Here is a 22,079-nt window from a genome sequence, read left to right on the forward strand (position 1 = left end):
CAGTCAGTCCTTTCATGATGACCTGGACACTGTATCTCTTGGCAACCATCCAGCAAAAGACTCTTGAACCTTGTTGGAGATTCACACCAAACTTTAACCACCTACACTGTGAAAACTGCAGGTCTTCTCTCCAGAGTTCCGGAACTGTATACCCACTCTATGCCCTTAATGGAAATCTCACCAGGAGTAATGCTCCTCAGAAGTAACAACACGTTTGGCTTCAGAGATTATGCAACAAGACTTCTTTGCCACAAATTTGTTCTTCTTCCTCTTTTACACAGGCTACACCTCTGCTCACCCATAAGATTTCATAATTGAAATCATCTTCAGGAGACGTAGTAGAACACTGGACATTCTATACTAAATATAAATCCTATGTGATCTTAGAGATACTCTAGTCAACCTAATGACAAACCTTAGATAATCCAACTGATTACCCATTCATTCAAATCATACACCTGGATCCTTATGTAGGTTTTAGCTGCTTGGGATTCACAGATATGTTCCTTTGCTAAAATTTCAAATTAGCAAAAACTATAAACAAAGTTTCACAGAAAAATTATTCCAAAGACCAAAGAAAATCCAAGCAAAAAATAATTTTAACCATATGTAGATAAACTTATAACCCTAATTCTATCGTCATTAGCATACAACCACACAATCATTTATTATTAGAGCACAGGGTGGATACTAATAAAGTTTCCATAGTAATAACTCCTAATGCGCTGGGCAGTGGTGGCTCACGCCTTTAATCCCAGCACTCGGGAGGCAGAGGCAGGCAGATCTCTGTAAGTTTGAAGCCAGCCTGGTCTACAAGAGCTAGTTCCAGGACAGGCTCCAAAGCTACAGAGAAACCCTGTCTCAAAAATCAAAAACAAAAAACAAAACAAAACAAAAATAACTCTGAATGCATCAGCATTCCACAGGGAATTGTCTGATTTGGGTCCTGAGGATTTTTTTATTTTATTTTATTTTTTAAGGGCTGGAATTAAAGGTGTGCGTCACCACTGCCTGCTGAGGATGTATTTTTAATCTAAGGAGGATTAATTAACAATCATCACCCACATTCAAGTAACTCAATGTCTCAATGACTGGAAAGGAAGGTTAATGCTACCACTGTTGCTCTAATCACAAACTGGACATAGTTAGAGGAGTTTGCCAGCAGGCATACATGCTTTTAAATGGTCTTTGTCAAAGAATACTTCACTTGCCATAATTATAAGTGAAGCTACAATAAGAAATCTTTTGAACATTAACTACTGCACCTGAGTCTACTACAAAGCTTAGTATTGACCCGAAAACCTTTCCCAAATTTCTTATGAAAGTTGTTTTAGATGATGAACGTGAACTCTGTGAACTACAGTGAGGAGAGTGCTTAACAACAGCACCTGCCACCCAAGTGCAATACGGGAAGAAATGAACAGTGAGAGCATGGAGCCTCTTCTTACAGGTCAGTCTCTACTTGATGCTCATTTCTTTATTTGACTTGGCACGAAACATATTTTAGTCTCTTGGAATTACTTTCATGATAGGAATCACAGTAATCTCTCTATGTTTGTGTGTAGCCATTCAGTGCACCAAATGTCTCACTTCAGTAAGATTAACAAGAAAACAGACATTCAACTGAACCTACATCACTATAGTAACCAAGTGGGGCAAAGGCTCTAGGGTGACATGACTGACTAAAGAGGAAAACTGCCAAATTACAGAAACAGGAGTTCATTAGTCTGATGCTGTCTTTGTGTTTTACTTCCACTGTCATGCAATGCAAACTAGCCTAGTTTATTGTAAGTCAAAGACCTTAAAATAGAGTAAAGAAGAAAAGGAATTGATGGAATAACTTGTTTGAATATGATTCACAAGAAATTAGGGCTACTTCATAATATCTCTGGAAAGAAAGGTATAACATTAGAAAATAGGTGTTATAAAATGGTATTAAATCCCGGGAATTCTTTATTTCCCTAGTTTAAGGTGAGTTCTGCTGTTCACATTTAGTACAAGTTTTGTAACTAACCATGCAGGACACCGTCACTTAATGAATTTACAAATGCCACGCATGCCCAATATAAAGAAATTGTACTACTCACCTCTTCTTTCTTGTTTTCAAGATTACATTTAAGTTCCAGAATTTCATTTCCTTTTTCTCTTCCTAAAGCCAATAGCTCATCAGTTTTGGTTTTCAACTCTGTATTGAGCCATGAATTCTGATTGAGTAGCAACTCCTTTTCTTGTTCTAAGCGTTTTTCTCGATACTAAAAAAATTTTTTTTTAAAGAAACATTAAGTATAACTATTAAAAGAAAAACCTTTCATTTGTAGCTCAGGGACACATGAATTTCATTTCAGAATATAGATTATTAAGAGAACAAAAATTACAGTAACAAATAGATCCTTAGCATATGAATCTGCATTCATTGGGAATCAATTATTACTTGCCTTCACAGCCACATCAGAAGCTTGAAGTTCATCCAACTTTAGCTGAAGTTCACCCTTTGTTGTATTGCTTTCCTTAAGCTTTTCACTTAAACGTTTAACGTCCTCTAGAAAGGATGACAGTGAGCATTTAAGAATAACGACTAGTTAATACTCGCATGAACGAAGATCAAAATATATTACTAGAATTATAAACCTACAAACTAAGTGATTCTAAATTCCCCTATTTTAGCTTGGTTTTGTTATAGTTAATTACAAACTAAATTTCTATTCAAAACATTTGGATTTTATTGTTTATGTGTGTGTGTGTGTGTACTGTGTGTTATATGAATCTGCTAGAACTGGAGTTACAGGTTATTGATTCGGGAACCAAATACCAGTGTATTACACAGCAGAAAATGTTCTTAACTACTGAGTCAGTTTTCTAATCCATAAATGTAATTGCAAGCACCAGGTAGAATCAAAGTTTGTACACCCACCCAAGTGAATTAATTAAATGGTTACTTAACTGTATAAATACTACAATTAACTTTAACTTTCTAGCTAGATTCCTAAAGAGGTAAAAGTTTTAAAGATAACCATTTAAAAAGCAGACTTATAAAAAATCTACAAAAATGCATATTTAATACTTCTTGTTCTTTAATAACCATGTTTTCATGAAAATAATTTATTTAATCATTGCAAATGCCAGCAGTTAGATAATCAACACAATTAACAAATACTCTGAAGTCATTCTCTGATTGGAAAGTAGGTACCAAACTGAGTATTACCTCAGTATCACAATACAGGTAGATGAGCAGTTTTTTCTTACTTATAGAAATTAAAAAAAGCAGTCCAAGGGAAAGTATAATTCACTGTTTAAAATTCATTTTTGAGTTTTAAATAATTATTTTGAGTTTTAAATATATAAAACATAGCATGTTGATACATTTTATATTCCTATATCCTAAATTGGTTTTTTTTCTATTTTAGAAATTCTTTGACAGTTTCATACAAGTCGAATGAATTTAGTAGTTTTGTTCACTATTTCCCCTATCTCCTTCCTTTCCTGCTGATGGACTTCTTCACCAGAAGTCCATTTCTATCCTGTCATCTCTCCAGCCTGGCCATGGCTTCTTGACATGGTCCATCGAGTTTAATTATAGTACCTGAAACTCATGCATGACCTCACTGTAGATACGGTTACCTGTACAACACTTGCAGGAGATTGGTGCCTATTAACACTTCATCACAGAAGGGACTGGGGCCCATGAGGCTTCATCCCCTCCCCTTTCTGAAGTACTGGCAGTTAATGGTTGCTGAAGGAGGGGGTTTTCTGCAGTGGCACAGTCACTGGCAAGCTCCCCATGTTCCAGCTTGTTTGAAAACACTAGCTTTCTTTTAGGTTCTAAGATAGTGTTTATGGATAATAAAGGTATCTACATAAAATGAATGGAAGTTCAGCATTTATAACTCTAAAATCAAACAGTTTTCAACTTGGTATTATAAATAGCATTGTAGGAACCAGGCATGGTGGCATATGCTTGTAATCCTAGGACTTGGGAGAATAAATCTGAAGTCAGCTTTATTATGAAGTGAAGAAGGTCTGGGAAGTTTAACATGACTAAATAAATAAATAGTATTGTACTACAGAGTTGTACATGTAAAACTTAGCTCAAATTACAACTACACTCAGTTTTCATGGTAAACTTCCCAGCCATTTAAAACTCTTGATTTATGTATTTAAAGACAGGTCTCTCTCTCTCTATGTAGTCCTGGTAGTTCTGCAATTCACTCTGCAAACTGAGCTAGGCTGGCTGAGCTCAAACTCAGATCTGCCTGCCTCTGCATCCTGAGTGCTAGAATTTAAAGGCAGGTGATATGATGTCAGGCCAATTTTTTGATAATGACTCAAAGATAAGAAAATGGAAAAAACAACAGAATTATTACACTGAACTCTTCCACACTAAAGGAAAATAACCAAGAAATATCAGCAACAGAAGTAACTCCTTGCACCACCAGTAACAAAGAATACAGTTAAAGGCACAAACATTTCTTCATACCTGTTAAATATTCAACTTCCTGAGATAGTCTCTCATTGGTTCTGATTAGGTCTCTTTTTTCAGCTTCTAATTCTTCCTTTGTTCTTGTAAACTGGCTCTATCATATCAAGAAACAGCATGTTTCAAGAACATCAGTTGAAAAATCAAAACAAGTGCTTGAATCATCATTTCGATTCACATTAGCAGTTACTTAAAATGTTTTCTTTCCTACAACTTAGGTACCAACAAGTTAAGAAACACTCATAACCCCAACACGTCTATGTATATTTCTGACTTTTGAAATAATTTTTCCTAGGCTTATGAATGTGTCATTCATCAAATGGAAGTAACTTAATTACTTATATAGTTTTTATATTTAGGTATTTAATAGACTTCTAAACTGTCTTCAAAAATAAATGGTGGAAACTATCACTGCACTTGTACTTTAGTCCAAATTATTTCTCAAGGGAGGTCAATGATCACTTAGACGCTTTTAGAGTTATACACAACAATAGCAATCACTTACCCAGCGTATTCAAACAGGAGGAGGGGTGAAAAGTATGCCAACACTTACATAAAACATAATCATCTTTAACCTGCACTTTTCTGTTACTACAAACATTTTGTACTCTCATTCATTTATTTAACATACTTCCTTTGCATGTTTTCTCTTTAACAATATCCCTATCATCTGAAAGTAGTCATATTAAAAACAGACTTAATGGCTTATTTGCAACTTTCATATAGAGAACGTTAAACTTTAAATGGAAACAAATTACATTTTGCTATAAGTTGAGAAACAATTCACCATTTACACATATTTGCTTTGTCTCTATTTCCCTTTAACATTTTAAAAACAGATTTATTTATTTAGAAAGAGACCCTGACTCAAAATGATGAATGCTCCCCTCCCCCCAAAAAAACAAGGGCCAGAGTGGTAGGTGGCTCACAAAATACAGGTGCCTACTGTAAATCCTTGATTGCTCTCTACTTTATCCATTGAGGCAATGCCTCAATAGAAACCAAGAGAATGTATACTGTTTTATCAGTCTAGTTCAGGGGATCAATTACTCCTTCCTGCCCTGAAATTATAAAACAGCAGCCACAGCCACCCAACATTTATGTGGGTGCTAGGGATTCAAACTCTGGTCTTAACTGTAGTAAAACATGCTGAATGCTGGGCTACGGTTGCCAGTCAAAAGATAACACACCAAATATCAATTTAGAGAAATTGTATGAACATTTCTACATACATATATGCTGGCAGCTTCTATCTAATACATAAAAACAGATCAGAAAACCTTTAAATATCATAATTGCAATCAGCTTCATTATGGACAGCGTTTTACCTGAATGCCTAGATTACGATCTTGAGCAGTTTCAAGTTCTTTGTTTTTCTCAGTTAACACTTTTACTTGGTTATCTAGAGAGAAGGAATGTAATGCACACAGATGTGTTAACTTCAATTTGGAATTTTTACCCAACAGCCATCATTATACATTTTCAAAATGAAGAATTGGAGTCCATAAAGATTGATCTATAACCACATTCCAAATTTGTGAATACACTCTGTTCTTACTGTATTCCAGATCAAAAGTTTAAATATGCTTCAATCAAACTTAATAATTCTACTCCCAATCTGTAGAAAATTTCTTTCATGAAAACATCTAAAGCCAGGTGTACTGGTACACACTTATAATCTTAGCATTTGGGAGGCAGTGGTAGGAGGATAGCTCCAAGTTCAAAGCCAGTGTAGCCTACAAGGTGAGACAACCTTACCTCAAAGAGGAAACAAGCAGCGAACGCTACATTATGGAGAGTAATTTACAAAGATTTATCTTTATGTGTGTGCCAGAGTTAAGTGGATGCCATGTGTGTGCATGTGCCCAAGAAGGGGAGAGGTTATCATGTACCCTGGGGCTAGAATTTTAGAAGGTTATGGGCGCTGGGAACTGAACAGTTAAGTGTTCTTAATCACTTGAACCATCTCCCCATTTAACATTGTTCTTTTAAAACTGTATCCTTAGAAAAAGGAAAACAAAAAACTGTTTCTAAATTTTCTATTTTGTTTTATTTAATACCTTCCAGATGTAAACATGTGTAATTGTATACACACTTTAAATACAGTTGTCCACACCAAGAAAGAACTCATCTCTATGTTCATCCCTGCCTTTCTAAGCACTTCATAAAAGAAGCTGAAATCAGTCATTTTCCTAAAACCCTTCAGTACCATTTTTTTTGGGCAGGCTTTATTATGCTTTGTTGATGAAAAGTAACATGTGGGGGCTGGAGAGATGGCTCAGTGGTTAAGAGCACTGGTTGCTCTTCCAAAGGTCCTGAGTTCAATTCCCAGCAACCACATGGTGGCTCACAACCATCTGTAATGGGGTCTGGTGCCCTCTTCTGGCCTGCAGGCATGCATGCAGACAGAATATTGTATATTCTACATAATATACAATATTGTACATAATATACAATATTGTACATAATATACAATATTGTACATAATAAATATTTTAAAAAAGTAACGTGTGCATGCGTGTGCACACAAGTGTGTGTTTGTAACGCACATCTTTAAGTGTTAGTTTATCAAAAGTTGCTGAAGAAGTCAAAAACCAAACTGCCAGAGAAAACTCGAAATCTATTTAATCACTTGATTATAAGATTCTTGTGTTCTTTGTCTATGAAGTCAAATCAAATCAAACTATATTTAAAGGCCTTTATAAGGCTTTTCCTCAAGTTTTCTTCTGTCATAAGCAAAGTACACACTGCAGCATCCTCTATAGACTCTAAGATCACTCTCAATAACTAGGCATCACAAGAGAAATATGATGGGACTTGCAGTTTGGAATGTTCTAACAGTACACAATGCAGCATCCTCTATAACCTGTAACTAAGGTCACTCTCAATAACTCAGCACTGCAGAAGAAATACATTGGAAGTAGTAGTTATAAATGTTGTAACAGTATAATGAAATCAAGATTTGAATTTTCAACAGGAAAGCAAATCACTATTTTAACCTTTAGGTATATATTTTAGCTACTTCAAACACTATCAAAAGTACCTCTGATGCAAAACTATGGAAATAGACACACATGTGGTAATTTTCATCCTTTTAAAAAAGACTGCATGATAGTGTGTGTGGTGAAACCACTTTTAATATCAAAGTCAGAATTAGAAATCAGCGCTCTTGGCTGGAACAACCTATGTCTGTCAGGTCTATGAATACAAACTGCAATGCCTACAGAGCATTTTCTCATATTGTTAGCCAACGCCCACAAAGAACGTGTTAGTTTTAGGGAGAGAAGGAGAAGGAGCTAGAAAGATACAGAGTTGAAAGTCTTCAGTACTCCTCGGGTATGAAGCAAAGCTGCAGCTCTCTCAGAGACAGTAGTAGGTCTTCATAAGATTCTTTGTGAGGGAGTACTGGGAGAGGTGTGAGCTCAAGGTCTCTTATCATCAAATTATTCTAAAAACACTTGTGTTTGCGGTCTGGATGGAGGCAGATGTTTGGAAGGTCCCACGGACATTTAGAATGAGGAGAATAATACAGGACTTACGAGATGTGGCAGTGGTCAGTCTGCCTTTGGAAGTCAGGGGAGCTGGGTGTGTCTTTACCTTGTTTGTAACCCTGTTTTGGGCTTTGCTGCCGGCAAAACCTGTTTCCAGGTGGGGCAGGCTCCCTGCCTATGTGATGCTATACAAACTGAACATCCAAGAACAGTTATAAAGATATAATTTAATACTTACTTAACTTCTCAAGCTCCAGTCGCAAGTTCTGACACTCACGGGTTTCATTCACAAGCCTCTCCTGACTCTGGGACAACCTCTTCTCTATCTCAAAGTACTGTTGTTCTACAAAAGACAAGTCCAAACACTAAGAGTAAGGTCAAGCACACATGCCGCCCAAAGCAGTAGTTTTAATACCACCACTATTTGTTTCTTAGAATACTGATGGCAAAACTTAAGATGCAACATGGGAAAAATCTAACCTCAATAAGTAAATTTAGCACTGAAAAGGACTTTCCCAAAATTTTCAACTGGCATATAACAAAAGACAATAATGCCTAAAAGGAGATTCATAAATTAATTTCTTTGAAGCGGGCAACAATGTTGTATCCTGATATTTTCTCCAGACCTCCAGAGACTGCTAAGCATTTAAAAATAAGTACTTATTAAGTTGAATTTTTTAATTAAAAACTGAAGTTTTAAAAGGTTTCATGCAACATAATTAAAATACCACTTGATAAAATTTCAGTAAAAATAAACCTGCAGACTTCCCACAATATGAAATTGTGTTTACTTCGTCTCAGTATTGGAACATATAAACCACTCAATATTTACTGTGTAAATTAATAAACAATACAGTGTATTATGTAAATCATTTATATTCGCCAATTATCTGTATAATTTCAATTAGCAACTTTGCCTGATAACTACATGTGAAAATTAATTCAGATGAAAATTTCTACCAAAATACAATAGCAACTTCCTATATTAACGGTGAACCAAAACACGTGACAAGAAAAATCCTATTTTATTATGAGTAATTATTATTACCTTTAAATCAAGGCTCTTCAAATCACAATTCACAACTTTCTAAATCGAAAATCCACAACTTATATGAAAGCGACTACAAGGATGTATAAATAGATCTGTATATATTTTCTATCAATCTCCATCTTTCTGAGGTAAACACAATATATATACAACTCATTTAGTGCAATTTCACTGCTTTTTCTAGGGATGTCTTTGGCATCCAAATTCCCTTTTGTGACTATCTACTTCTTTATGGGACCACAGGGTGATACATACACTAAGAACAAGGCATTGAAGAGGTGAAGTTGGCAATGGTCTATAAATCCAGGCGTGTAGAAAATAGGAATTACTGTCATTTTAAGAACAACAAAACAAAATCAGATTAGGGTTGCATAGACCTAGAGATATTGGGTAAATTGTCCAAAATTCTCCCCAGTCTGTCTTTGAGCCCAAGTTAAGAGTTCCTACAAAAGACGAGAAGGTGGATTTAGATCTGGGAGGAGGGATCGCTCCTTTGCGTTCTTCTTTCTTTTTTCTTTTTAACTAGAGCGAGGAGAAAAGAGGAGGCCTACATTGCATATGGAGCCTGCGTGATGCTACCTGCACACCTCGCAGAGTGCAAGCGGGTAAAGAGTAAGGTCGAGCCACAGCTCCGACACCAGAGCTCTAAGAGCTCAGCACTTACCGCTCTCCACCTTAAATCTCTCATGCCGCCCCTTCAGGCCGTCGATCTCGGACTGCTGATCAGCCAGGAACTTCTCAAGTTTGTTCTGGGTCGACTTAGGCAGCTTGTTCAGCTCCGAGCGCTCCAGCACTTGCTGCAGCACCGCCGCCATGTCGGCAGCAGGGGCCGAAGGAGAAACGAAGGAGCAAGGCGAAGCGCGGAAGCCCGGAGTCTGAGCCCCGCCGTCTCCAGCCTCGCTCGCCGCCTCCCTCGCGCCTGCCCTCCGGAGACTCCCGCGGCGGGACCCTGGGAAATAGAGTCCCGCGTTAGACGCAGCACGGGCCGCACAGCCGCGCCCTCGCTGCGCACGCAGACGCCGGAAGCTAGGCACGCTGGGAATGCGAGTTCACAGCGGGCTTCCGACCCGGCCTTTGCTTTCACTGGCTCCCAGACTCAAGGGCTCCAAGGGAGATGTAGTATTTCTCTCCCTCGCTTCGGGGAGCTCAGTCCCGCGCCTCCCGTTCCGCTTCCTTCTTTCTCCCCGCCCCCGGCTCTCCTCGTTCGGCTGTGGCGAGTGTCCGCGCGGTGGCGCTACAGACGTGCTCAGCCACCCTCATCCTTCCCCGAGGAGCAAGGCGACCTTACCGTCAAAACCCCGGGATGCCATAGGTACTCCTCGGTGGCCGCTTCTAGAAACCGGGGCACTAGAGGGTCACGGCAAGGCAGATCCACAGGCTCCGGGCCACCACCACGCTCTCTGGGGTGCCCCGGAGGGGGCGGGGTGCAGACCACGCTCGCTTTGGGGTAGAAGAGCGCGGATATGGGTGCGAGCGGTCTGCGTCATCAAGCTGCGCCCGCCGCTACCCTAGTTTGGAAAGGGAAGTGGCGCGTCTGCAGTCGCTCTCTGATGAGTTCATTGGCTGTAGAAGCGGGACGTGGTGGCATCTGACCCTTGAAGGCAGCTACTTGTACTCTCACCCGAATTCTCTTGCTGGCAGAAGGTTCGAGGGATTTGTTGGCCACGTGTGCACATTCTGAGAACAAGTGAGTCGGCCTACGAATGTGTGTGCACTGGGGCACCAACAACTTCCTCTTCAAGGGGCGAAAGGAAAGGCTATGTGGATATGTATAATAGCCATAATGTAGGAAACATATGGACAGCCACTCTGGTGCACATCGACGGCCAGTTCTGCGGAGTTTAGCTACTGACAAACCTCGTACAAACCTGCTTTTGGGGGTTGCAGGCACTAATCAGTGCGAATTTAAGTTGTACTCCAGCTAATATTTTAGACAAAAAGAAATCAGGAAGAGTTTGAATGTAGTTTATGTATTAAGATGACATTGCAGAAAAAATGTGTGATGTTGGTATTTTTATACGAAAATGTTTTAAAACAACTGCCACACTCTCTTCTTGCCACAATAACAGAAACGTATTTGTTTCCAGGTCATGTTTCAGCACTTTGAGTATATACTTTGTTTCATACCTGGTTACATTTCTAGAAGAATTTATTGACTCTTGATTGAAAATAGGGCCTAGCACATGTCTGTGATCTCAGCAGCCTGGAGTAAGAGGCCGGAGAGTGTTAATTCCCGTGCCGCCTGGGTAGTCAGACCCTGTTTCAATGATGGGGGTGGGAGGGACTAAGTTAGTACGGATATTATATTAGTTTTCATTCACAAACTGACGGAGCGAACAGGAGCTCTCCTTTGCAGTGATTTAATTGAAGGACAGTATGCGTTGTTGGTGTGAGCAAAACAGAGTGTCAGACCCTGACTCCTGCCTTTCCCACGCGCCAGTTTTGTCATTTGGAGGAGTTATTTAACATTTTCTTCTTTTGATTTCTTTATGTATAAAGTGGAGACCACTATAATAATACTTGGCCTGGCGGGGTTATGTATTAAGTGTCAGTGCCGGTAAAATACTTAGAATAATGGAAGCTGTATAGATAGCTGCCATTGCTGCATTACTTTCTACTTAAGTGGCTATTCAGTGAATCTCTCTACCTCTTAGTGAAGTAATCAGAAATTCATCGTTCATATTCTAGAAATTCCAGCCTCCAGAGGCTGAGGCAGATCTGAAGCAGGAGTTGAGGAGGCCAGCCAAGGTTATAAAGTGAGTTCCAAGTCAATCGGATCGAAATAGTGAAACCCTGCCTTAAAAGAAGCACAGAAAGCCTCTGGAGTCTGTCCTTTTTTAATTTATTATTATGATTTTTATTTGGTATGCATATCTGTGTGAGTATGCTACACATGTGCAGACTCCAGAGGAAGGACTCAGATTTCCTGGAGCTGGAGCTATGGGCATTTGTGCTCCACTGGACTTGGGTACTAGGAGCTGAACTCGGGCCCTCTGGAAAAGCAGCAAGCAGTGAGCCATCTCTTCAGCCCCCAGGGAGTTGTTTCTTACAGCACTGTCCTCAGAATTCCAAAGGTTCATTTCAATTGTATAAAAAAGATTATTTAGAAAATAATCACTACAAGACATAGGGCAATTGTCAGGATTGTACTTTTGTTTTTTTTTTTGCTTTATTACCCATCTGCCCATGCTAAAACTCAAAAATTAATTTTTTTCCCCAAAATACAAACTTTATTTCTTTTATTTTAGGCTACTGAATTGGCTGCCAATAATGGGAAGAACCTACATTGTAGAAGAGAGTGTTGGCCAATATATTTCAAGCATCAGTCTCCAGGGAAAATCTTTTGTCTCTGGTCTTTTGATAGGACAGGTATGTATGTGTCTGTTACTCTGCATATTGATGAAAATAAATTACTCATTAATTAAAATTAAGTACGGCATTTAATAGTAAATTCAAGGTTGTATATGGAAGGAACTGAAGAAGGTAGCCCAAAATGGATCTTTGAGATAGTATTTGAAAGGAGGAAACCTGGCTGGTGTTTGAATAAGTATGATCATATTCCCTTTGGAACACTGAAAGTAACTTATAATTTCCAAATGGCACAATTTAACTCTTCACTGACCAGATTATTCACATTTTGCTTATATTTATTTGTGTTTTGGACTGGATACATAGCTCAGTTGGTACTTGCCCAACATACATAAATAAGGTCCCGGGTTTCAGCCCCAGTGTTCCTGGTGGTTGTCAGCACGGTCAAAGTCAGGATCGGTTCTTTCTAGGTTCTTGGCCTCTTATCCAAATAATTGAAAATAAAGACTCACCGATTTGCAAATGTGGCAAGGTAACTTCATAAGGAACAAAGTGGAAGTCCAGATTCACTGCAGGCCACATGAGTGAGCGTACTTAAGTGTCCGAAATACTATTTGTGGCTTAGTTTTATGGGGTTCAAAAGAAGGAGATGCTGGCTTCTAAGAATATAGTTTGATTGATTGTCTATTTTAATTGCTAGGTTACATACATAATAATAATAACATACTTAATTTCCCTAATATACATGCCCCCTCACCATAATTAAAACCTGATTTAATTAAATTTAAATTAATTCATAGGCATACGATTTTTTTTTTCCATAAGAGTTCACTTGACAGGCAGTTTGTTTAACTGCACATGCACCTAAAATCATTTTAGGCTGATCAGACATTTTCTCTTACCAGATATGTTGGGAATACACTTGTATACTGAAACTGTCTAATGAGATTACTACCAAGGACAGGGAGGTCTGTACTGTTCCTTGGAGATGGAAGAAGTGTGTCCCAGAACAGGTAGAGCCTTGGGGTGAGGCTACTAGCAGAGAGGTGTTTGTACATGGTTCCTACAGGTGAAGGAACCAGGCTACCAAGTATAAGAGGGGCAGGTGAGCGATTACTCAAATGACATAGGGTCCCAGGCCAAATCTCCCTCACTCAGCACCTCTTAAACAGGCCATTTGACTATGAAACCCAAACTAACCTTGAACTTACCAGTCTCACTATACACAGGAACCACTATATCCAGCTCCATACTGCCGTTATTTCTTCATTTGTGGCATTCTTTCTCTTCCTTTGATTTCAGAGCTCACTTTTGTTCTCTTCTGTCTTCTCAAGCTTGCCTTTTTCCTACTCTAAATCACAGTTTCTCTTTCTTTTCAAAGTTCAACATCTTATGAAAGAAGCAATGCCTCTGTGTCAGGCTTGGAAGGTGGAGGCTGAAGGATCAGTCTTGGCTACATAGTGAGTTTGAGGCCAGCCTGGGCTGCGTAAAACCCAATTCCAAAACAAAATGAGAAAAGGGGTGGGGCATAGCATACTTAGAAAGATACAGATAGATATTTTTACATTTTATTTTGTGATTTTTTTCAGTGTGTGTGTGCATATACGCACATGCTTACGTGAGTGCGGATGCCTGAGGGACCCAGAGGGGTTGGAGTCCCTCAAGCTGGAGTTATAGGCTGTTGCAAATCACCAGATGTGGTTGCTGGGAACTCAGTCTGGTCTTCTGCAAGAGAATACTCATTCTGACCACTGAGCCATCTCTCCAGCCCTAAGAGACATGTCTTAACCATGCCATAATACTTATATCATGGTGATGCTAATGATCTCTACGGAGTTTTAGGTCATATTTGGAGATAATATGCCACTTCAGCTCCATAATGAGCCTTATTAGCTCACTTAGGAACCATGCTGCAGTGAAGCTGAGATCTCTTCTAGTCCTTAAATTTATTTTTAGATTTTTCTCTTTTGGTTACCATTTAAATACTGTTAAAAATGAAGAACCTGGAGTTTGGAACCCTTTGAATTTTGTTTCAAATCCCCTCTGTTGTTCTCTTGATACATCTATGTCAATTTATTTATTTACTTTGAACTATGAACTTTTATATCTGTTAAACATCCAATCCATTGAAATTACAGAGACAATAGATAAAATAATTGGAGTAGTGACTAAGCATATTACATTTTAATTATGTCAGTTCATTTACATGTTCAGCAACAACAAAGATGCCCTTGAACTTGTGGTTCTCCCCCACTTCCTGAGTGTGCTGGATTGCGTGTGTATGCCATCATCCTGGTTTATCTGGCACTGGTAATTGATACTAGGCCCTTCTGCATGCCAGGCAGTCACTGTCCCAACTGAGCTACATCCACAGTTCCGAAATCATCTATAGTAATGTATAGGAATCCACCCTATTACTTATATTGAGGATCTTCAAGTAAATAATAAGTTGCTATTACATACATTAAAGATTAACAGCATATGAGAGATATATTGCACTAGTATAGCTTCCATAATAATATGAGTATTAACAGTTTAAATTTCTGAAATACTGTTTAATTTTTGCATTAGATATCTAGTTCTTCAATCAGATATAACTATAATAAGCTTTTACAATTTGTTTTTAAAGTGTTCTTCACAAAAGGATTATGTGATTCTTGCCACTAGAACACCACCCAAAGAGGAACACAATGAGAATCTCAAGCATCCCAAAGCTAAGTTGGATACCTTGGATGAAGAATGGGCCACAGAACATGCCAGCCAGGTAAAATTGTCTCACCACATAGATGTTTGTATTCAATTGAGTAACAAGAGAAACAAATACTTCCTGGGTTGCTAGACTGGATTTTACAGTATTCTTTCTTAAATGCATGCCAATAGTTGCATTCAAAACAATTTTACAGGAGGCTTTAAACATTATGACTCTTTAGACCTTTGTTAATCGAACAAGTCAAAGAACACATTCAATAAGGCAGAAGAGTGTGAGTGTGGGTGAGAGACACAAAGACACAATACTAGGAAAATAGCAAGCAGTTGGGCAATTGAGTATAGCTGAAACACAGTGCGTGTAAGAAAATGTAATTAAATACAAGGCTTGTTTATGGGTGGCTTTGGAATACAATTCAAAAAAGTATATTTGGTAAACAAAAGTCCAGTGGTATGGATAGGGAGAGTCATGGTCCTTTTTAAAGGATGTGGCCTTAAAAATGTATGTGGCCACCAGTAGATCAATCAGGCTCCACTGGATGGCCCCACATCTGTGAGTATATGAGTAGCTCAAGTTGGACTCATGGGGTTATTAAAAAAAAGAAAAGACACGAAGTTGAAAGGAAAAGCATAGGATGTGGGCTGGATCTTGGAAGAGTGGTGATAAATATGATCAAAGTACATTGTGTAAAATCTCATAGTACTAATAAAAGTATTATATTGAAAAATCCTTTATACCCCCGTATTTTAAAAGAGGTAAAGTGACTTATTTGCCAGTAATTTATAAGATAACATTAGTATTGGCACAGTATTGGTGGAATGTAGAACCTGGAGACAGAAGAGAAACTAGAGCAAAAGCAGTAGTCCAGCCCAGTGAAGGTCTGAGCCCAAACAAGGTTCTGAGCTTTGCAAGGGTACGAGTTGTTTCTTGTGTTTATGGCTGTAATCTAAGAGCTTGCAGCATTTCCATGGTTAATAATATGAGTTGTAAAATACTAGATAAAATAATGCATGGATAAATTGGCTTAACCTTCATTACAACTTCAAAGAAAGAGCTAGACTCATGACCATTAAGTGACCAAGTGGATTGAGAATAAAGAAATTTAGAAGAGAAAATGCCAGAGATGGCTGAGATTTTGACCTTGAGCGTTTGTGAGGACAATTTTACTATTATGAGAGAAGGAAATAGCTTTAGGGTTGTTGAAAAAGCAATAAATATGCTAATTCACTTAAAATATTTCTTGAATGAGTTGTGGTATAGTTGTGGTATATAAAAATTAATGAAGATGATTAGGGTAAGATAAAAGTTGAATTATTATATTTCTTTTTCAATTTATAAGCCTCTAAGATAAATAAATGTGTTTATATTTGTGTTAGAAGAGTAGTATAAACAATTCTAAGAAGTAAGATTTTTAAAGAAGGTATTACTTTAGTTCTATTATAATTCTATTATATGTGTTACTTTAATTCTATATATAAATGACTTGCAATTCTATATTTGGTTTTGATTTTTTTATAATTTTTTTCTTTCATGTGTTTGTAGTGTGCATGCATGCTGTGGCTGTGTGTGCATATGTGTATAATAGTGGGGGCTTGAGGCTTGTATCAGTAACTTTTCTCAATCACTCTGCCACGTTAGTCTGTGAGTCAGAGTCTCAGTCAAGCTTGGAGCCCACTAATACAGCTTGTCTTGCTGGCCAGGTTACTCTAGGAAATCCCTTGTCTTCACTCTCAGAGGATGGAATTGCATCATACCCAGCATTTACATGGGGTCTTGGGATTTGAACGCTATCGTTTTGCTTGTGCAGCAAGTGCTTTAACCACTGAGCTACCCCCATTTTCCCTATCAAGTTTTCTGTGTTCTATATAATTTATATACAAATACATATGGAGAGAATATGCGTGAATTTATAATAGTAAATTACTATTTTTACTTCTAGAGTTAACTGTATAATTTTTAAAACCGCATGGGTTCCCCATGATAAATATGAAAACTTCATCACATTTGTCATCCTGATTAAATCAGATTTATGAATCAGAGGGAATCATGAGTTGAAATAATACAGATGTAGTAGAAATGATGCTTTAATATCTAATTTTCTAACCTTTAACTTTGTGATTGTTTGCTTATACCATAGTCTATGAAAGCTAGCAAAAGCAATCTTGTAGCTGGGAACTTGGCTGGCAGAGAAAAGCACATGCAGTTTTAAAAACTAGCCCCATCAAGTGAAGGGAAGATACAAACAGAGGGCAGATCAGCCGGCGTGGTTCTCAGGGGTATGGTTCTCAGGGAAGCTGGGTGTACAGCGAAGACAGCAGTGCTCTCGAGAGTAGAACAGTCAGTTTAGGCTTAGGAAACAGCCTGAGGAAAGGATAGGAGTTAGAAAGCCAATGTGTGGTCAATGGGAAGTAGTTTTGACCGATGCTTGACTATTTCAGAGAAACTAGATCAGCTGTGTCTCTGAACATCAGATGGGCCAGATTCTGGAAAGATTAAAATGGAAGTCTACGGTAAAATATTTATTTTGTAGATAGTCGGAAGACCATTGAAAAAAATTCACTTTACAAGTCTTAGGAGAAAAGGTCTGTCTATATGTTGATGCACCTAAACAGGTTATTAAAGTGACTTAAGATACAAAGTTGAGGGGGCTCTGGGAAGGGTTATGTATATAGTAACACTCTAGTTTTTCAGTGGCCTCTACCTAGAGTCTATATGGCTAATTGGTCCTGGATAAATATTTGCTGATTTAATGTTTACCATATCAATTAGAAAAGACTGGCATGCTTATGATAGCTGATACTGTATTTTTATATTTAGGTATCCAGAATGCTCCCTGGAGGACTTGTGGTTCTTGGAATATTTATTATTACAACTTTAGAACTATCAGATGATTTTCAAAATGCCCTGCGCAGAGTAAGTCCAGTGTAACATACACTCTTAATGAGATAAAAGTTACATATTATTTAATCATATGCATGTATATTGATCTTGAGCATGCATGTATTAGTGTTCCATTAATTCTTTATGCTGCAATTTGTGGAAATGGCATTTTCTATTCGTTTATTTGCAGATCTTGTGTGTAATGAATCTAAATATTTTTCCAATCAAAGCTATATATTTTAAAATATTTTTTAAGGTTTGTTTATTAAACATGTGTATATGGTGGTGGTGGTGGTGGGGTCATGCACCCACCTTGCTGAACTTGTGGAGGTCAGAGAACAATGACAACTTTGTAGACTCAGTTCTTCTTTCCGTCCGTCTTTTCATGGCTCCCAGGGCTTGAATTCAGGCTGTCAGGCTTCCACATCAAATGCCTTTACCTGCTGAGCCATCTAATTGGCCCTCAAAATAATTTTTCAAAAGATGATATCTTAATGTTATACAACAAGTTAAAATGGTTTAACTGGTTTTCTTGTGTAATAGCAGTTTTCTTATAGACCCCCGACTTAGGAGGAAGCGATTGTAGCAGTATCAAGTTATGCTAGTCAGATCTTTTGAAGTTCTGAGGCTAATATATAAATATTAATCATATGTTTATTCTTTATTCCTGGAAGGGGTGCATATCCTGCTTCTCATATTTTTTGTTTAGGTAGTGTAATCAATCCAAAACTAAATGTAAAAGTCCCAAGCTGTTTTCTCTTAAACTCAAACCTAAAGTAGTCTTCAGGAAGCTTTCATATCTTTACATATGTAGTTTCATGAGCGTATCTCACCTTGCAAGCAAGAGGAACCTTATACCATTCAGAAGAACAAAACTGGTAGCTGGGGGCAATTTAAAAAACAATCTATAAGCACTGTAGACACCTCCATTGTTGTAACCTCCACTTCAGACAGTTCACATGGGTGATATGTTGTGCATAGGAAAAGAGAATATATTCCTCCAGGCATGTCTTCCAGTCTTTTTCACTGATGCTCATCATTTTTGACAATTTGGAATACATTTTGAATCTCTGTGCATGTGCTAGTTAGTTTTCACTCTGAACCTAGAATCACCAGGGAAGCGGTCTTAATGAGGAGTCCTCAGGACCAGACTGGCCCGTGAGCATGTCTGTGGGAGATTATCTGGATTGCTGTGTAAAGCCTCAGCCCATTGTGGACGGCACGGTTCCCTAGGAGGGTTTCCTGTGTGTGTTCTCTGTGCTCTCTTCACAGACAGCCTTGCCTATACAATGAGACACAATTTCAATCTCAGATTGAAAATAAACATCGGAAAGAAATGGTGTCTCAAGAGATACTACAAGAAATAATTTTGTAAAATGTGTTGTTTATTGCCAATAATTTTGGTCATTATATCATATTGTATTTTGTGGAGTAGTTTCTTTTGATATTGTCAGGAAGGGCAAGTACCTTCTGACCAGTTGTTTCCAGCTTATAGGTGATAAGAATTAGGTGACAAATTAGATCTCTCTACACATTGTTGGAAGAAAGCTTAGAGCCACATTCATGACCCTCTAAACTAATCCCAAATCCAAGTTTTATAGTTAACATTTCTGATACAAATTTCTGTCACTGTTCTGATTTTTTTCTCCTATTTTTTTACTGCTTTTATTTTTTTTTTGTGAAGTTTAAATAAGAAATGCTAACCAGGCAACATGTTTCATTTTTATGGTTAGAAAAATCACTTACAACAAAAAATAAAGCTTATGTTCTATATTTTATATAAATGCTAGTTGCCTAAAATTTATTTATCATGTCCAGTTAATTATTAATTATAGGGAATTATGTTTTTTCTTAAAACTCAATTTTTATGTGAGTCCTTTTGTGAAATCACAAATGGTTAGTGTATCATGATATAGTCCATGAAATTCTGAAGATTAGGAATTGTCATTGCCTTTTTCCACATTTTTCATTTTGTGATGAATTCATGTATATTTCTCTGTCTTTCAGCTAATATTTTCTGTGGAAAAATCTATGAGTAGAAAAAGACTATGGAATGTCACAGAGGAAGAGGTCTCAGAACGAGTGATACTTCACATATGTTCTTCTACAAAAAAGTATCTTTTATTTGGGTGTTTATGGTTAATGTCTATGGCTAGCCCACACCACCCACATGCACACTACAGTGGCCATGCTTTTTCCTCCTCTCCCTGATATGCCATGCAAATCACAGCCTACAGTTCTTTCCTTAAACGTTTGTTTAAATTATCCTTTTGGGAAAAGACTATTAAATTTGTAAAGAACACATTGTTATGATTAGGGCTGCCAGTAATAATGTTAATAATAATAATAATGGCTACTGGTCCTGTGCTGAATTATAGAGTTTGATAGAGAGAAAGGACTTAGGATTCTGAATATTTTTGCCAGCTTATACCATGTATATTTTTGTACTGTAGGTTCCTTTCAGAGATAAATTTAGGCATATAATGTTTTTGCTATGTTAGTATAATTTTAGCCCGACACTGGTGGTGTATGCCTTTAATCCCAGCACTCAGAAGGTCCAGGCAGGTGGATCTCTGTGAGTTGAAGGCCAGCCTGGTTAGTCTATAGAGCAAGTTCCAGGACTGACTCAAGAGAAACCTTGTCATGAAAAGCAAAACCAAACCAAACCAAACAAATATAATTTTCATCTTTGATTTTTATAGTTAAAATGTGCAATTTGAAGTATCCATAATTGAGCTGGACAGTGTAGAAATTCTTAAGCCTTTGCCATGGACAAGTGACCTCCTTAGACTCTTCCTCTATCACTCCCCAGGATAGATGGTCACTAAAGAAGAGACACAATCCAAGAACCCACTAAATGAAGACTTGGAAAAGGCAAGATTAAAAATAGACTTTTCCTGTGGAAGATGTTTAACATATTTGTCACTTGCCTGGGAAGTATCACAACCCAGTCAATGTTCCTGGGCTGGATCCCATCTGAAATAGCAATCCTTTATGCTGGCTGTGTAGAGTTTGTGTGAATGAGAACTCATAGGCGCTTCCTTGCCATTTATTATGATTAGCAATATTTGCAAACAGATGGGAATTTGTGTTTGTTTGCTTTTTTAAGTACCAGGCATACTACAGTCAGCAATTCATACATATACATAATATATATAATAAACATTCAAACATTTATATAAGTGCATAGCTATATATGTGTGTAGCATGAATAATAAAGACCCAGAGTTAAAGCTGAAGATCAGAGAAGCAGAGCAGCCAGCCACTATGGAGACCTTTTACCTCTACCGAAGCTCACACTGAAGGGGTGATCCTCAGACTGCCTAGACTACACTGTGTTTCCACCAAACCTCAGACTCCACACTCCACTGAGTTCCTGTCTCTTCCCTTATTTATTCTTCTCTCCACCCAGCCATATCACTTCTGTCTCCACCTCCCAAGTGCTGGGATTAAAGGTGTGTGACTCCCAAACACTGGGATTAAAGATGAGTCACCACCGCCTTGATCTGTTTCTGAATCAGTTTTGTGTAGTCCAGAGTAGCCTTGAACTCACAGAGATTTGTCTGCCTCTTTCTCCAAAGTCCTGGGATTAAAAGTGTGTGCCACCATTCCCTGGCCTCTAGTGACTTTACTTTGCCATCTGATCTTTAGCAAGCTTTATTTATTAAAATACAAATAAAATATCACTGCATATCTGTATATGTCTTTTAAACATCTGAAGTATTTTAACTTGTAAGCACTCATATGTACCATTTTGGCTTGGGGATTACATTTTGTTATCAAGAATTCTTTTGGAGTCATTTATGACCTTAATTAGTGAAGATTATCTTGTCGAACTTATGATGTCCATGATCCAAAGGTAAGAAAAACTACTCCTTAAAGATTTTTTCTGTTTTACAGGCTATTTTTAAAAGTCAAAATTCATCTTTATTTAAATGTAGTTATATTTAGTTCTAGTAATTTCCAGTGTCATCAGTCCTTTTTAATGTATATGACCACATGTAGTTTTTTTGTGTTTGTTTGTTGTTGTTCTTAGTCTCCCGGCTTACATTTGAGACACTGATGGTAAAAGTGACTAAGGATTTGTGTCACTGCAGTGCCTAGTCAAGTGGCGCCCTGTGTGGTACAGAAACCAGACCGGCATTTGCCTGAAAGCAATGTGAAAATGAC

The 22,079-nt window shown here is 37.9% G+C and overlaps 2 protein-coding genes across 5 annotated transcripts in view; one reads left to right on the top strand and one right to left on the bottom strand.

Annotated features, from left to right (window-relative positions):
* Nucleotides 1-10,438, bottom strand: part of Tpr (translocated promoter region, nuclear basket protein) — a 57,474-nt gene extending 47,036 nt beyond the window's left edge. Inside the window, exons 1-7 of the mRNA XM_041662757.1 lie at nucleotides 10,302-10,438; nucleotides 9,678-9,962; nucleotides 8,204-8,308; nucleotides 5,803-5,876; nucleotides 4,475-4,571; nucleotides 2,436-2,539; nucleotides 2,088-2,252 (exon numbers count right to left, since the gene is read on the bottom strand). Of these exons, the coding sequence (XP_041518691.1) occupies nucleotides 2,088-2,252; nucleotides 2,436-2,539; nucleotides 4,475-4,571; nucleotides 5,803-5,876; nucleotides 8,204-8,308; nucleotides 9,678-9,962; nucleotides 10,302-10,323 (852 nt within the window). The 5' untranslated portion in view covers nucleotides 10,324-10,438. The remainder of the gene's footprint in view (nucleotides 1-2,087; nucleotides 2,253-2,435; nucleotides 2,540-4,474; nucleotides 4,572-5,802; nucleotides 5,877-8,203; nucleotides 8,309-9,677; nucleotides 9,963-10,301) is intronic.
* Nucleotides 10,060-22,079, top strand: part of Odr4 (odr-4 GPCR localization factor homolog) — a 46,046-nt gene continuing 34,026 nt past the window's right edge. For 2 of the 4 annotated variants that reach the window (XM_041662764.1, XM_041662762.1), the window contains exons 1-6: nucleotides 10,468-10,700; nucleotides 12,262-12,382; nucleotides 14,952-15,086; nucleotides 17,847-17,942; nucleotides 19,917-20,023; nucleotides 21,732-21,768. In XM_041662764.1, coding sequence (XP_041518698.1) covers nucleotides 12,284-12,382; nucleotides 14,952-15,086; nucleotides 17,847-17,942; nucleotides 19,917-20,023; nucleotides 21,732-21,768 — 474 coding nt within the window. In that variant the 5' untranslated portion in view covers nucleotides 10,468-10,700; nucleotides 12,262-12,283. Of the gene's footprint in view, nucleotides 10,326-10,467; nucleotides 10,701-12,261; nucleotides 12,383-14,951; nucleotides 15,087-17,846; nucleotides 17,943-19,916; nucleotides 20,024-21,731; nucleotides 21,769-22,079 lie in introns of those variants that run through there. The other 2 variants (XM_041662763.1, XM_041662765.1) reach the window with 2 other exon arrangements.

Source organism: Microtus oregoni, unplaced genomic scaffold (genome assembly GCF_018167655.1).
Source record: "Microtus oregoni isolate MIOR12 unplaced genomic scaffold, Mior012 000013F_ref0000133, whole genome shotgun sequence".
NCBI classification, from domain to species: domain Eukaryota; kingdom Metazoa; phylum Chordata; class Mammalia; order Rodentia; family Cricetidae; genus Microtus; species Microtus oregoni.